This window comes from Pseudophryne corroboree, chromosome 1 (genome assembly GCF_028390025.1).
Source record: "Pseudophryne corroboree isolate aPseCor3 chromosome 1, aPseCor3.hap2, whole genome shotgun sequence".
NCBI classification, from domain to species: Eukaryota; Metazoa; Chordata; class Amphibia; order Anura; family Myobatrachidae; genus Pseudophryne; species Pseudophryne corroboree.
Window position 1 is genome coordinate 1,137,451,400 of NC_086444.1, and position 17,234 is coordinate 1,137,468,633.

A 17,234-nucleotide genomic window follows, 5' to 3' on the forward strand; every position below is an offset into this window, starting at 1 on the left:
TAAAAATAAAGCAGCCAGTATTTACCCTGCACAGAAACAATATAACCCACCCAAATCTAACTCTTTCTGCACATGTTATATCTGCCTCCCCTGCAGTGCACATGGTTTTGCCAAACTGCTAACAAATTTGCTGCTGCGATCAGATCTGAATTACCTCCAGTATATGTCCAGCAGGGGTTAAAGTGGGGCGGAACGGGACGGAACTGCGTTCCGTCAGTTGTATTGGGAGGCGGAACGAGTTCCGCCACCTCCAGCCCACTTATTGCCTGGCCACAGGACTCTGTGCAGGGCCAGGCAGTGCCGTCTGATTGGTCTGAGCGGCGTCCCCAATGTGCTGCGCCGCGCCTCCTATGTTAATAGAGGAGGTGGACGGGTAGCACAGTGTTTCCTTTAGCCCCGCCTCCGCTTGTCCCTCTCGCGCTGGCAGCAGGAATGAGACACGCAGGTCCGTCTCTCCTGCCGTGTAAAGGGTAGGAGCTGCTGGCGCAATGGTCAAGACAAGGAGCGGAGGACCCATGCGGACACTGTTAGAGGCTATCAATGACGGAGCAAGTAGCAAAAGAGGTAGGAAAGACCTGCATGGGTGAGCCACATAAGGGGGAGCTGTGTCCGGGGTTACATGTGCTGTGGGGAAGGGGGGGGGGGGCAGCTATATGTGGGGTTACATGTGCTGGAGGAGGAGCTATGTGTTGGGTTATATGTGCTTTGGGGGGGAGCTGTATGTGGGGTTACATGTGCTGGGGGGGAGCCGTGTCTGGGGTTACATGTGCTGGGGGAAGCTGTATCTGGGGTTACATGTGCTGGGGGGTAAACTGTGTGTGGGATTACATGTGCTGGGGGGGAGCTGAATGTGGGGTTACATGTGCTGGGGGAAGCTGTGTGCAGGATTACATGTGCTGGTGGGGAGCTGTGTGCAGAATTACATGTGATGGGGGAAACTGTGTGGATTTACATGTGCTTGGGGGGGCTGTCTGTGGGGTTACATGTGCTGTGGGGGGGAGCTGAATGTGGGGTTGCATGTGCTGGGGGAAGCTGTGTGCAGGATTATATGTGCTGGGGGGAGCTGTGTGTGTGGGATTAGATATGCTAGGGTGGGAGAGCTGTGTGTGAGATATGTGTTGTGGTGGGGGAGCTGTGTGTGAGATTATATATGCTGGGGTGGGGAGCTGTGTGTGAGATTATATATGCTGGGGTGGAGAGCTATGTGTGAGATTATATGTGCTGGGGTGGGGAGCTGTGTGTGAGATTATATATGCTGGGGTGGGGAGCTGTGTGTGAGATTATATATGCTGGGGTGGGGAGCTGTGTGTGAGATTTATGTTGGGGTGGGGAGCTGTGTGTGAGATTATATATGCTGGGGTGGGGAGCTGTGTGTGAGATTATATATGCTGGGGCAGAGAGCTATGTGTGAGAATATATGTGCTGGGGTGGGGAGCTGTGTGTGAGATTATATATGCTGGGGTGGGGAGCTGTGTGTGAGATTATATATGCTGTGGTGGGGAGCTGTGTGTGAGATTATATATGCTGGGGTGGAGAGCTATGTGTGAGATTATATGTGCTGGGGTGGGGGGAGCTGTGTGAGGGATTATATGTGCTGGGGTGGGGGAGCTATGTGAGGGATTATATATGCTGGGGAGGGGGAGCTGTTGGCTGGTTGCGTTGGGGGCACTCCCCCTGTTGTTTCAGACTAGATCTGACTTCCACATAAAAGAAGTCTAGCCAGATTCAGAGGTTTTTGGTGGGCTGTTACACTGCCTGGGGTCAGCAAGATGTGTAGAAAGAGAAAATATGAAAAGGTATATGTGGACTGTGTAGAAAGTAATTTGGGTAGAATAGTTTGTGGCTCTGGAATATGATAAACTGCCTGAAGATGTGGATTTTAGAATGCTTATAGGTTTGGAGACTGGAGGAAAGTCTTGTGAATGGAAGAGCATCACACAGAGTGGTTGCTGCATGAAAAAAATCCTTTAACTGCAACTGGGAGCAGGCAATGCTTGTGTGAGATACAAAGATCTTGTGCAGAACGGATGGGCGAGTTGGGAGATAATGTGAGATAAGGGAAGAGATGTATGTTGGTGTAGTTCTGTTAATAGAATTGTTTCAGAAGTATTTTATATGGAAATTGGTAAACTACAGGCAGCCAATGGAGAGACTGAGGGCTGAAACACACTACCCGGTTTTCCCCGGATGGCAAAAAGCCGGACAAACTTTGTCCAGATTTTTGCCACCCGGCAGAGTCTTTCACACACAACGGCTTTGAGCCGTGTGTAATGCTGGGCGCATGCGCTGCTGCAGACACGGCTTAAAAAAAACGTTGTGTGTGAAAGCTCCCCTTCACACACACGGTCCACTGTCTACAAAGACGGCATGGTGCCGGCCTGGCAGCTGGACCTTCCAGTGGATATTTCCGGCTGCAACCCGGCAGCCGGGCCCGGGACGTGCAGTGTGAAAGGACCCTACCCCTCACACTGTTAACTACAATACCGGCACGGGAAAAAGCTATCCGGCTTTTTCCCGGCCGGCAAAAGTCGGCGTGTGTGTTTCAGCCCTGACAGAGTGGAACAGCAGATTAAAGGTTTCCAAGGTGGGCAAGAAGGGGAGGGACTATGGGCGTGGCATCTGCTGGGTGGGAAAGAAGGGGAGGGGTTAGTGATGTATCAACCACAAGGGAGGGGCTGGGGGGGTGAGTTCCACCACCTCTCTAAGACCACTTTAAGCACTAATGTCCAGAGATAGACACTCATAGTATTGCAAGTGCGTTTTTTTCGGTTTCGACACTGCAGATATCCGCAAGTGAAGCTGCCGGCCAGAAATGAAAAATACGCCCACTTAAACAATCACAACCCATTTGCAATTGCGTACACATTTGCAGACTACATGCAGGAACAAGGAACATCGGGCTTAAGGGTAACCCTATGGAAACAGGCTGGACACAGTAATTTCGACACAGGCGCCATGTTTCTGTATGTAAGAGCTCACAGCTGACGCCAGATACACGCCCCAAAAATGGCCACGCCACACCTGCATTTTTGCAACCACTCCCTGTAACCTCCCCCAAACAGTCCCTCCCTGTCAATCACTTTGTGAATGAATCCTCATTGTGAGCGGATACAAAGCGGCACCTTAACGCCTGCGCAGTGTGTCGCACACATGCGTAGTCTGCCGAAAATTGCTCAGCGTGGAACATTGGCTTTGCGTCTATCACAGAATCAGGCCCTATATTTTTATAGCTAAGGGCCTGATTCCGCGATGTACACAAATTTATTTACAAATGCGATTCTCACCCGCTGTGCAATTGCGAAAATCTGCTAACGGCTCAGACGCTGTCTTGTGCATAGAGACGCCCACTGCCAGCATCCCGCATTTGCTGCTTACGTATAAAAGCGAAAACATCGGATGCAGATCGGTCGACAATGGAACGTATGAGTAAGTTCAAACAGCCTGGATTCACTGGGGGGAGATCGCGTCATACAAACCTTATTTACTTTTTTGACTGTGTGACTAAAGTAATAGCTAAAGGTGGAGCCGTAGATATAGCATATCTAGACTTAAGTAAAGCTTTTGTCACTGTCCCACATCACAGACTGCTAAATAAACTCAAAACCTTGGGATTGGATACTAAAATGGTTGAGTGGATAAGATCTTGGTTGCAGGATGGAAAACAGAGAGTTGTAGTAAATGAAGTGCATTCACAGGAGGGAAATGTTACCAGTGGAGTACCCCAGGGATCTGTACATGGACCAGAGCTTTTTAATATCTTTATTGGTGACATTGCAAATGGCAGAAAAGGGAAAGTATGCCTTTTTGCAGATGACACAAAGGTATACAACAGGGTAGACACACCAGGAGGAGTAAAATAAATGATTGAGGATCTAGATAGACTAGAGGAATGGTCAAGAGCATGGCAAACAGTTTAATGCCAAAAAATGCAAAACCATGCACTTGGGTCTCAAATTCAAAAGGTAAATATAGTATAATGGCAATATACTGGGAATTACTGAGGTGGAAAGGGATTAAGGAGTCACCATTTCAGGTAACTTAAAGGCAGGTAAGCAATGTAACAAACAGGGCCGGTGCTAGGGTGTTCGGCGCCCCCCTGCAAACGATAAATTTGCGCCCTCTCATACATAATAAATGGATAGGCGTGCACTACAAAAAGGGGTGTGTTATCACAATAGTACCCCCAATTCAAATTACGGCACACAGTAACACAATCTTATTACAACGCACGTAGTGCCCATGATTCATGTTGTGCCACATAGTAGTGTACCTTATTCATGTTACCAGACACAGTAGTACCCCGCATACACGTAATGCCCACAGTAGTAGTGCCACACATAACACCGACAGTAGTAATGCAACACATAATGGCCACAGTAATAGTGCCCCTTACACTTATGTCCACAGGAGGGGAGAGAGGGGGGTGGGGGTGGGGGGAGTGCAGTACTTACACAGGAGATTTCAGAGAGACTGAAGAGCTGTGGCCGTCAGGGCCATATTTACAGCAGAGTAGGCCCCCAGGCAAAGGGGACCCTACCGGAGGCGGTTGTGTGGGAGGGGGAAGCGGTCTGCTACTGGCGCAGTGAAGTCTGTGGTAGGTGAGGGGGGGGGACTATCGGCGGCAGTGGCAGTGATGTTCGGGGGGGGGGTAGTTGAATGTGTGGAAAATGCATAGAACAAAACGTTTTATTAACCTTTATTAAAGTTTTTAATGTTCAGTATCTCAGTTTGTGGAACCTTTAAATCAGTTTCCCTTAAGTCCCACCAGCGGTCATGTAAACAGTGGTAGCGGCAATCCATACTTAAACTAATGAATATATAACTCACAGGTGAATGCTGCTCAGTCTCTCCAACGTAGGTGTCTGACAGTAGCAAGGCGGCTGTTCACTCCTATTCGGAGCGCCTGGGAGCCGATGGTTGTAGTAGCGGGATTTCTTTCCGTCTGCAACTGTTCGGTGCACCTAGTTCCGGGATCCGCGGCTGTGGATGGAGATGTCCTCTGTGGGGGCAGCGCAAGGGATGTAGTGTCCACTCCGGGGTGTACTGTTGTGCACGTCAAAGGCATGCGCGCTGAAAAAGGGGCGTGTCCTCGGACTGGATGAGAGGGAGGACACATGGTGGACAAAGGACTGAGGAGAACGGGGGCAGTGGGTGGGAGGAAGACATAAGGAGAGGGACAGAGGAAGGGGGGGATGCAGGGTGGGAGAGGGATATATTGTGGGGGATTGGGACACTGGGTGGGAGAGGGACATATTGGGGATTGGGACTCTGGGTGGTAGAGGGTTGCAGGGTGGGAGAGGGGCACCAGGTGAGAGGGGGATGCAGGGTGTGAATAGGACATATTGGGGAGAGGGAAAGAGGAAGACAGGGACACAGTATGGGAGAGGGACACCAGGTGAGCCGGGGGTGTGCAGGGTGAGAGGACGCAGGATGAGAGGGGGGTGTGTAGGTTGGGAGAGGACGCAGGGTAAGAGGGGGGTGTGTAGGTTGGGAGAGGACGCAGGGTGAGAGGGGGGTGTGAGGGTTGGGAGAGGACACAGGGTGAGACGGACGCAGGGTGAGAGTGGGGGTATGCAGGTTGGGAGAGGATGCAGGGTGGGAGGGGGGGGTGCGGGTTGGAAGAGGATGCAGGGTGAGAGGAGGGTGTGCAGGGTGGAAGCAGGGTGAAAGAGGGTTGTGCAGGGTGGGAAAGGATGCAGGATGAGAGGGGGTTGTGCTATGCAGGGTGGGAGAGGACGCAGGGTCAGTGGGGGGCTGCAGGCTGGGAGAGGACGTAGGGTAATAGAGGGGTGAGAGGGGGTTGTGCTGTGCAGGGTGGGAGAGGACGCAAGGTGAGAAGGGGTGTGTGCAGGTTGGGAGAGGACGCAAGGTGAGAAGGGGTGTGTGCAGGTTGGGAGAGGACGCAAGGTGAGAAGGGGTGTGTGCAGGTTGGGAGAGGACGCAAGGTGAGAAGGGGTGTGTGCAGGGTGGGAGAGGACGCAAGGTGAGAAGGGGTGTGTGCAGGGTGGGAGAGGACGCAAGGTGAGAAGGGGTGTGTGCAGGTTGGGAGAGGACACAGGGTGATGGAGGGGTGCGCAGGGTGAGAGGAGACGCAGGGTGAGAGAGGGGTGTGCAGGGTGAGAGAGGACTCAGGATGAGAGGGGGGTGTGCAGTGTGGGTGAGGTTGCAGGGTGAGAGGGGGTGTAGGGTGGGAGAGGCACATATTTGATCATTTGGATTCAACAACAAAGCCTACCAGTGGGTGCATGCTGCGCAGTGCAACCCACGTGGGAGCCCGGCGGCAGCGACAGGAACCGGGAGCCTGGCGTTAGCAGGGACGAGAGCCGGGCACATCACACGTGGGCGCCCGGCGGAGCTCCGGCAGGGACGGACGGGAGCAGCATCTATAAGTACAGCAGGGGGCCACTTCCTCCGCCTCCTGCTGCACTCGGCTGCCCTGACCTGTCTTCTATGCAGCGTTGGCGGCTATGAGTTTGCCTGCCAGTGCCGCAAGGATATGGGAGCGCTGCAGCTCGGGTCGGAAGATCCGACCTGTGACGGCTGATAGGGGGCCCGGGGTACTTACCCCCAGGAACCCCCCCTGAATCCGGCTCTGGCGGCAGCGCACTTCATGCTGACGACGCTGCTGCTAAAGGGTAGGGGAGTCCACGGCGGTGGATGAGATGTCCCCTGTGTGGGCAGCGCACTTCAAGCTGGCAGCGCCGCTGCTGAAGGTGCAGGGGAGGAGGGAGAGAGGAAGGAGGGAGCCAGAGGATCCTGAGCAGAAGCCAGTAGCAACAGCAGAGTATTCAGCAGTGCGGGGAGAGCACCTCTTCAGCAGTGGCGCCTCCCTGCATTGCAGGATCTGCTGAGCGGGTTGTGCCGGCTCTGGTAACAAAGCTACGAGGAAGGCTAGTCAGATGCTTGGTTGCATAGGGAGAGGAATCAGCAGCAGAAAGAAGTAATAATGCCATGATTGTATAGGTCATTGGTACGGCCTCATCTAGAATACTGTGTTCAATTCTGGAGGCCATATCTTCAGAAGAATATTAATACATTTAGAGACTGTACAAAGAAGGGCAACTAAAATGGTGCATGGCCTACATCACAAAACATACCCAGAACAACTAAAACAAATCTCAATATGTATAGTTGGGAGCAGAGAAGGGAAACGGGGGACATGATATAATCTTTAAAATATATCAAGGGTTTTAAGAAAGTCCAAGAGGGAAACATTCTTCAAATGAAGAGAAGTATTAGAACACCAGGACATGCACTGAAACTGGAGGGAAGGGGGGTTTGGGGGTGGGGGGGGGGGGGGGGGGGGGTGAGAGAGTAGTGGACAAGTGGAATAGCCTCCCATCGGAGGTGGTAGAGGCTAAGACAATTTAAATATGCATGGGATAGACATAAGGATATCCTTACAAAAAAATAAGGATCAACTAAGGTTGGAGGTAAAAATATGGTAAAGGGGCAGACTAAATGGGCCAAGTGGTTCTTATCTGCCGTCACATTCTATGTTTCTATGTTTTTAAGTCTGTGATGTCTCAGACAGAGCGGTTCTCCTAAGATGCCGAGGGCTCTCCAGCTGCAGTGGCTGACTTTTGTTCCCCCAGAATGTTGAGAAAACCGACACCCTGTTACCTCCCCCTAACACTGACTACCTGTCACTCACTTTGCGAATACTCTTTGTGTACGCTATCACAAACCAATTGCAGCTCACACGCAGGAAGTTTTGGTGCACGATGCGCAGTGGCTAATAACTCCATTGCAGGCATTTCTGAATCAGGCACTAAGAAAAGTCAGTGATGGTGAGTATCTACAGTAAGCACTGGATAGGTTATTGTTTTGGTTTTCGTAATTCAGAAATATACAAAGTCCAAATTTAAATTTAACCAAACCAAATAATTTTCTCTAACGTCCTAGTGGATGCTGGGGACTCCGTAAGGACCATGGGGAATAGACGGGCTCCGCAGGAGACAGGGCACTTTAAGAAAGAATTTGGATTCTGGTGTGCTCTGGCTCCTCCCTCTATGTCCCTCCTCCAGACCTCAGTTTTAATCTGTGCCCGGACGAGCTGGGTGCTGTTTAGTGAGCTCTCCTGAGCTTGCTATAAGAAAGTATTTTTATTTTCAGGGAGATCTGCTGACAACAGACTCCCTGCATCGTGGGACTGAGGGGAGAGAAGCAGCCCTACTCTCTGCAGATAGGTCCTGCTTCTTAGGCTACTGGACACCATTAGCTCCAGAGGGTTCGTACACAGGATCTCACCCTTTGTCGTCCGATCCCGGAGCCGCGCCGCCGTCCCCCTCGCAGAGCCGGAAGACAGAAGCCGGGTGAAAGAAGCAAGAAGACTTAAAAATCGGCGGCAGAAGACTCCAGTCTTCACTGAGGTAGCGCACAGCACTGCAGCTGTGCGCCATTGCTCCCACACTACACCCACATACTCTGGTCACTGTAGGGTGCAGGGCACAGGGAGGGGCGCCCTGGGCAGCAATTAGGACCTCTTGGCAAAAGATGGACATATATACAGTTGGGCACTGTATATATGTATGAGCCCCCGCCATAATATTGTACAGAAACGCGGGACAGAAGCCCGCCGCTGAGGGGGCGGGGCTTCTTCCTCAGCACTCACCAGCGCCATTTTTTCTCCACAGCTCCGCTGAGAGGAAGCTCCCCAGGCTCTCCCCTGCAGATTCACGGTAGAAGAGGGTAAAAAGAGAAGGGGGGCACATAAATTAGGCGCAAAAAACATAATATACAGCAGCTACTGGGTTAACACTAAGTTACTGTGTGATTCCTGGGACATATAGCGCTGGGGTGTGTGCTGGCATACTCTCTCTCTGTCTCTCCAAAGGGCCTTGTGGGGGAACTGTCTTCAATAAAGAGCATCCCGTGTGTGTGACTGTGTGTGTGTGTGTGTGTGTGTGTGTGTGTGTGTGTGTGTGTGTCGGTACGCTTATGTCGACATGTTTGACGAGGAAGGCTATGTGGAAGCAGAGCGGGAGCAAATGAATGTGGTGTCTCCGCCGACGGCGCCGACACCTGATTGGATGGATATGTGGAAGGTTTTTAAATGATAATGTTAATTCCTTGCATAAAAAGTTGGATAAAGCTGAAACCTTAGGACAGTCTGTGTCTCAGCCCATGCCTGATCCTATGTCGCAGAGGCCGTCAGGGTCTCAGAAGCGCCCACTATCCCAAATTGTTGACACAGATACCGACATGGATTCTGACTCCAGTGTCGATTACGATGATGCAAAGTTACAGCCTAAATTGGCTAAAGCCATCCGTTATATGATTATAGCAATGAAGGATGTGTTGCACATCACAGAGGAAACCCCAGTCCCTGACAAGATGGTTAATATGTATGGTGAGAAAAGGCAGGTGGTGACCTTTCCCCCTTCACATGAGCTAAATGAGTTATGTGAAAAGGCTTGGGAATCTCCAGATAAAAAACTGCAGATTTCCAAATGGATGCTTATGGCGTATCCTTTCCCGCCAACGGACAGGTTACGCTGGGAATCCTCCCCTAGGGTGGACAAAGCTTTAACACGCTTATCCAAGAGGGTAGCCCTGCCGTCACAGGATACGGCCTCCCTAAAAGATGCTGCGGATAGAAAGCAAGAGGGTACCCTGAAGTCCATTTATACACATTCAGGTACCTTACTAAGGCCGGCAATTGCGTCGGCCTGGGTGTGTAGTGCTGTAGCAGCATGGACAGATACCTTATCTGAGGAACTTGATACCTTAGACAAGGATACTATATTAATGACCCTGGGGCATATAAAAGACGCTGTCCTATATATGAGAGATGCTCAAAGAGACATTAGCCTACTGGGCTCTAGAATAAATGCAATGTCGATTTCTGCCAGAAGGGTCCTGTGGACTCGGCAATGGACAGGCGATGCCGACTCAAAAAGGCACATGGAGGTTTTACCTCACAAGGGTGAGGAATTGTTTGGGGAGGGTCTCTCGGACCTGGTCTCCACAGCTACTGCTGGAAAGTCACATTTTTTGCCATATGTTCCCTCACAACCTAAGAAAGCACCGTATTACCAAATGCAGTCCTTTCGATCACAAAAAGGCAAGAAAGTCCGAGGTGCGTCCTTTCTTGCCAGAGGCAGGTGCAGAGGAAGGAAGCTGCACCACACAGCTAGTTCCCAGGAACAGAAGTCCTCCCCGGCTTCCACTAAATCCACCGCATGACTCTGGGGCTCCACAGGCGGCGCTAGGCCCGGTGGGGGCGCGTCTCCGATCTTTCAGCCACAAGTGGGTTCACTCCCAGGTGAATCCCTGGGCAATAGAGATTGTGTCTCAGGGATACAAGATGGAATTCGAAGAGATTCCCCCTCACCGATACCTCAAATCGGCCCTGCCAGCTTCCCCCCTCGAGAGGGAGATAGTGCTAGCTGCAATTCACAAATTGTACCTTCAACAGGTGGTCGTCAACGTTTCCCTCCTTCAACAAGGAAAGGGTTATTATTCGACCATGTTTGTAGTACCGAAACCGGACGGTTCGGTCAGACCCATATTGAATTTAAAATCCCTGAACATATACCTGAAAAGGTTCAAGTTCAAGATGGAATCGCTCAGAGCGGTCATCGCAAGCCTGGAAGGGGGGGATTTTATGGTGTCTCTGGACATAAAGGATGCATACCTTCATGTCCCCATTTATCCACCTCATCAGGCGTACCTCAGATTTGTGGTACAGGATTGCCATTACCAATTTCAGACGTTGCCGTTTGGTCTCTCCACGGCACCGAGAATATTTACCAAGGTAATGGCGGAAATGATGGTACTCCTGCGGAAGCAAGGGGTCACAATTATCCCATACTTGGACGATCTCCTCATAAAAGCGAGATCAAGAGAGCAGTTGCTGACCAGCGTATCACTTTCTCTGGAAGTGTTACAGCAACACGGCTGGATTCTAAATATTCCAAAGCCGCAGTTGGTCCCTACGACTCGTCTGCCTTTCCTGGGCATGGTTCTGGACACAGACCAGAAAAGGGTTTATCTCCCGATAGAGAAAGCTCAGGAACTCATGACCCTGGTCAAGAACCTATTAAAACCAAAACAGGTGTCAGTGCTTCACTGCACTCGAGTCCTGGGAAAGATGGTGGCATCATACGAGGCCATTCCCTTCGGCAGGTTCCATGCGAGGACCTTTCAATGGGACTTACTGGACAAGTGGTCCGGATCACATCTTCAGATGCATCGGTTAATCACCCTATCCCCCAGGGTCTCTCCTGTGGTTGCTGCAGAGCGCTCACCTTCTCGAGGGCCGCAGATTCGGCATTCAGGACTGGGTCCTGGTGACCACGGATGCAAGCCTCCGAGGGTGGGGGGCAATCACACAGGGAAGAAATTTCCAAGGTCTGTGGTCAAGTCAGGAGACTTGCCTTCACATCAACATCCTGGAACTAAGGGCCATATACAACGCCCTACGTCAAGCGGAGACCCTGCTTCGCGACCAATCGGTTCTGATTCAGTCAGACAACATCACCTCAGTGGCTCATGTAAACCGCCAAGGCGGCACAAGGAGCAGGGTGGCGATGGCGGAAGCCACCAGAATTCTTCGCTGGGCGGAGAATCACGTAAGCGCACTGTCAGCAGTGGTCATTCCAGGAGTGGACAACTGGGAAGCAGACTTCCTCAGCAGGCACGACCTCCACCCGGGAGAGTGGGGACTTCATCAAGAAGTCTTCAAGCAGATTGCAAGTCGGTGGGAACTGCCACAGGTGGACATGATGGCATCCCGCCTCAACAAAAAGCTACAGAGGTATTGCGCCAGGTCAAGAGACCCTCAGGCGATAGCTGTAGACGCACTAGTGACACCGTGGGTGTTCCAGTCGGTTTATGTGTTTCCTCCTCTTCCTCTCATACCCAAGGTATTGAGAATCATAAGAAAAAGAGGAGTGAGAACAATACTCATTGTTCCGGATTGGCCGAGAAGGACTTGGTATCCAGATCTGCAAGAAATGCTCACAGAGGACCCGTGGCCTCTGCCTCTAAGACAGGACTTGTTGCAACAGGGGCCCTGTCTGTTCCAAGACTTACCGCGGCTGCGTTTGACGGCATGGCGGTTGAACGCCGGATCCTAGCAGAAAAAGGCATTCCGGATGAGGTTATTCCTACGCTGATAAAGGCTAGGAAGGACGTGATGGCTAAACATTATCACCGTATATGGCGAAAATATGTTGCTTGGTGTGAGGCCAGGAATGCCCCCACGGAGGAATTCCAGCTGGGCCGTTTCCTTCACTTCCTACAGTCGGGAGTGATTTTGGGCCTAGAATTGGGTTCCATTAAGGTCCAGATTTCGGCCCTGTCTATTTTCTTTCAAAAAGAACTGGCTTCTCTGCCTGAAGTGCAGACGTTTGTAAAGGGAGTGCTGCATATTCAGCCCCCTTTTGTGCCTCCAGTGGCACCTTGGGATCTAAACGTGGTGTTGAGTTTCCTGAAGACACACTGGTTTGAACCACTTAAAACCGTGGAGTTAAAATATCTCACGTGGAAGGTGGTCATGCTATTAGCCTTGGCTTCGGCTAGGCGTGTGTCAGAATTAGCGGCTTTATCACATAAAATCCCCTATCTGGTTTTCCATATGGACAGAGCAGAGTTGCGAACCCGTCCACAATTTCTGCCTAAAGTGGTGTCATCTTTTCATATGAACCAACCTATTGTGGTGCCTGTGGCTACTCGTGACTTGGAGGATTCCGAGTTACTAGATGTGGTCAGGGCTTTGAAGGTTTATGTAGCCAGAACGGCTAGAGTCAGGAAAACTGAGTCGCTGTTTATCCTGTATGCATCCAACAAGCTGGGTGCTCCTGCTTCAAAGCAAACTATTGCTCGCTGGATCTGTAACATGATTCAGCAGGCTCATTCTGCGGCTGGATTGCCGCTGCCAAAATCAGTAAAAGCCCATTCCACAAGGAAGGTGGGCTCTTCTTGGGCGGCTGCCCGAGGGGTCTCGGCATTACAGCTTTGCCGAGCAGCTACTTGGTCAGGTTCAAACACTTTTGAAAAGTTCTACAAGTTTGATACCCTGGCTGAGGAGGACCTTGTGTTTGCTCATTCGGTGCTGCAGAGTCATCCGCACTCTCCCGCCCGTTTGGGAGCTTTGGTATAATCCCCATGGTCCTTACGGAGTCCCCAGCATCCACTAGGACGTTAGAGAAAATAAGATTTTACTTACCGGTAAATCTATTTCTCGTAGTCCGTAGTGGATGCTGGGCGCCCGTCCCAAGTGCGGACTTCTTCTGCAATACTTGTATATAGTTATTGCTTACATAAGGGTTATGTTATAGTTGCATCAGGGTTGATCTGATGCTCTGTTGTTGTTCATACTGTTAACTGGGTAAGTTTATCACAAGTTATACGGTGTGATTGGTGTGGCTGGTATGAGTCTTGCCCTGGATTCCAAAATCCTTTCCTTGTACTGTCAGCTCTTCCGGGCACAGTTTCTCTAACTGAGGTCTGGAGGAGGGACATAGAGGGAGGAGCCAGAGCACACCAGAATCCAAATTCTTTCTTAAAGTGCCCTGTCACCTGCGGAGCCCGTCTATTCCCCATGGTCCTTACGGAGTCCCCAGCATCCACTACGGACTACGAGAAATAGATTAACCGGTAAGTAAAATCTTATTTTCTTCACCATGTGTAATTCCTTGAAAATGAAAATGAAAGTGTCCCACATAAAGTCACTGAAATGGAACATTGGACTGTAAATTGCCAGCCGGCCAGTTTATATTAGCCTGGCCAGTAGAAATAGGAGTCAGCGAGAATATGGTAAATATACACTACGGATGTTATGGGAATGTTACTCTTTCCGCCATGTGCAATTGCAGCAAGACTCACAACCTGGATACAGTTTCGCCATTTGTACATCCACATATTTTCCAGTTTGGTAAATGTCCCTTTACGTTTTGCAGGTGAGAGGCGTTAAAGGCGTTTTTGTGGCCAATCAAAAAATTGACGGAAAAGTTACAACACTTATCACTTACAACAAAGGCCGCGATTGGGACTATCTACCTGCGCCAAGTGTGGACATGACAGGCAAGCCAATCAACTGTAAAGCGGTAGGTCTTATTCATTTGTTTATCGATCATTCGTGTTGCAAATTATCCATAATCCGGACAATTTTTTTGTCTCATGTTGCGTCCTGTAAATGTGAAATTGCATAGTCCTTACAGATACTGTACTGCAGAGGTAGGACCAGAGTATGATTCATTCGTCATGTGGCCCTATACAAGGTGCTGGTTTGGGCCTCCTGCTCCCTTCTCTCCACCTCCCTAAGACACTGGGCACTAGCGGGGTAAACACTAGGGGATGCACCCATAAGACTCTGTGCATAAGGAGACAGGTACAGAGTGCACCATTATCAAACAGTTGCTGTATATATGTTTAGAAGGGGCCCAGGGATGGCGGTTATTAGGTCAACATGAGTTATGTCGACATACATCGGGTCGACCATGTTTGGTCGATGTGCATTAGGTCGACATGATCACTATGTCGACATGGTCATTAGGTCGACATGTACTAGGTTGACATGGAAAAAGGTCGACATGAATTTTTCACAATTTTATTAATTTTTTGACCTTTTCCATACTTCACGATCCACGTGGACTACAATTGGGAACGGTAACCTCCATGACGAAGCAAGCCATGCAAGGGGACACGGTGCACTAATTTGGGTTTCCGGTCACTTTAAGGGAGAAAACGACACCAAAAAAAGTAAAAAAACTCATGTTGACCTTTTTCCATGTCGACCTAGTACATGTCGACCTAATGAACCACACCCGGGGCCCAGACCATACTAATAGTTGGCCAAACCTCTGTGGTAGCTGGCCACGCCTCTTCTGGAGGCTAGCCACACCCCTAAGCATGGGCCCCACCACAGTATTTCCCCGGTGGGCCCTTCATGCCCCAGTCCGTCACTGGCTCCCTGTCATTTCCAGCCCTGTGTCACATTGCTCCATAAGAAGGGATAACGGAGGCCAGTGACTAGAGTTCCATAGCTATTAGGGTCCTGCTAGATGAAGTGGTAGGGTCCCGGGAGACAGACCATCGGTGACGTGCAAATTGCTTGAACTAGATGTTATTCTTTTTTATTTGTTACTATGGAAGGAGTTCGTAACCTCAACAACATACAGCAAATGCAATGTACTATTTTCTAAATGTGTTTTCATAGGATAATAATCTGTATTTTGATCTCTCTTGTATCTTGACAGCCTGACTGCCACCTTCACCTCCATCTCCGCTGGGCAGATAATCCTTACGTATCGGGAACTGTCCACACCAAGGACACTGCCCCCGGCCTGATTATGGGAGCTGGTGGGTCACTTACAACACTCCCTCTCTTATCTAGCCATTGCACTGTAATGTTATAGAAAGCTTTTCCTGTGTGACCTACTGTAGGAATACAAAGTAGATCTAATCTCTGATTCCATCATTTCTAATGACCAAAGAGCTACGTGTGCAATGTGTCACCTTTATAGACAGAACAACCCACAATCATAGAGTGATGGAAAACACTCATATACTGTAACAGTATAGTGGGAGATTTATCAAAGCTTTCAGTGTGATAAAGTGGAGTGAGTTTGTACCAACCAATCAGCATCTGTTATTTTTCAAACACAGCCTGTTACATTGCAGTTTAGAGCTGATTGGTTGCAGGGCCGGATTAAGGTCTGTAGGGGGCCCCCAGGGCAACTAACTTGCAGGGGCCCCTACTAATAAAATTACATTATGCTACACAATGCCCCCATTATGCCACAATGTCCCCTGTATAAACATTATGCCACACAGTGTGTCACACAGTGCCGCCATAATACAACACAGACTATATCTCTCTCCAAACTTTGATAAATCTCCCCCTATATGTCTACACACCCCACACAGAAATAAATACTATAAAATTATAGAGTGGATAGTATTATAACGTTGTAAAAGCCTACTGATGAGTGTATTCATATGACCTATGCATTGGGTCTAGAAAAGGGACAGTATGGAAGGAAAATGACACCTGAGGAATCGGTCCAAAAGAAGGTTCATCAATCAAGTCCAGTTAGTCCAAATCAAGGTTAATTGCTCTTAGAATGTTGAAGTTAAAAATCTGCATACTCATTTGACCAGAAGTTTAGTATCTGTTGCATGGTTCCTTTTGCATGACAAAGTGGAGCAGTTATAGAAACATATTCATCACTTGTCCTGTTAATTTGAATGATACAGAATGCATGACCATAAGCAGTATGAGTTACATTTCTAGTGGACAAAAGGAACACAAGTACATGTGGACACAACGGGGCACTAGGGATGTTCTTCCCTGGGAACCCTGCCTCTAATCCCATCATCCGCTATGTGCACCTGCCCCTGATTGCCTGCATATAATACAACTTTCCCAGGTGCATGTTTTTTTTCCCTGGTGGCAAGTGTTTGGAATTATGTAAACACACTCTCACTTTGCTTGACCTATCCAAGAACACCCCCATTCAGCCCATCCAGGCGCAGGTTAGCATAAGTGCAAGGCCATCTTAACATATATGCACACTGGGCAGCTGCCCAGGGCCCTACGCTTCTAGGGGCATTCGAACAGGGGTGGGTGGTGGTCATACAATAAAAGCGGCAAGGCAGCATTCTCTACCTACCTACCAGCCTGCAGCTAGACAGTGAATTGCTGTCAGCATGCTGGTTGGTGGGCGGTTGGAGCTATCCACCAATCAGAGTGCTGAAAGCCATTCACTGAATGGAAGCATGTGGAGAGATGGCACAGGACCACAGGAGAGGTATGCTATGGTTTTTATTGAATTGGTTCCTACAAATGGGTGGGTAGGGGCCTCAGTGCATTGCTTTGCCCAGGGCCTTCAATGTAAGTACTGTTCTGTTCTTTGCCCAGGGCCCTGCGTAAGTACTGTTATGGGCATGCTCACTGCGAAAACATGCACTACACCAAATGGCACAGTACTTACTCTGCATCAGCCATTTTGTATTTAAATGGTTTTCTCCAATAATTTAAACATACACTTGGCTAATGGGTTTCTGGAGAAATTGTCCATGGTTTGTGTTGTATGTCAGTGATTAGGTTATTAGATTGTAAGCTCCCCTGGGGTAGGGTTCAGTGTGCCTTTTTTATTTGTGCAGCGCTATGCTCTATGTCCGCATTATTTAAGGAAGCGATACAAATAATAAAAGCCTCCAGTGAAGACATAAAATGAGAAGCCAAAGGTACTTGTTTGAGAGAAGATCAAGACCAGCAATTA

The 17,234-nt window shown here is 49.6% G+C and overlaps 1 protein-coding gene across 4 annotated transcripts in view; it reads left to right on the plus strand.

Moving 5' to 3' along the window:
• Positions 1-17,234, plus strand: part of SORCS2 (sortilin related VPS10 domain containing receptor 2) — a 1,363,792-nt gene that overhangs the window by 1,226,938 nt on the left and 119,620 nt on the right. For all 4 annotated transcript variants that reach the window (XM_063923915.1, XM_063923923.1, XM_063923934.1 and 1 more), the window contains 2 exons: positions 13,908-14,054; positions 15,207-15,309. In XM_063923915.1, the coding sequence (XP_063779985.1) occupies positions 13,908-14,054; positions 15,207-15,309 (250 nt within the window). The remainder of the gene's footprint in view (positions 1-13,907; positions 14,055-15,206; positions 15,310-17,234) is intronic.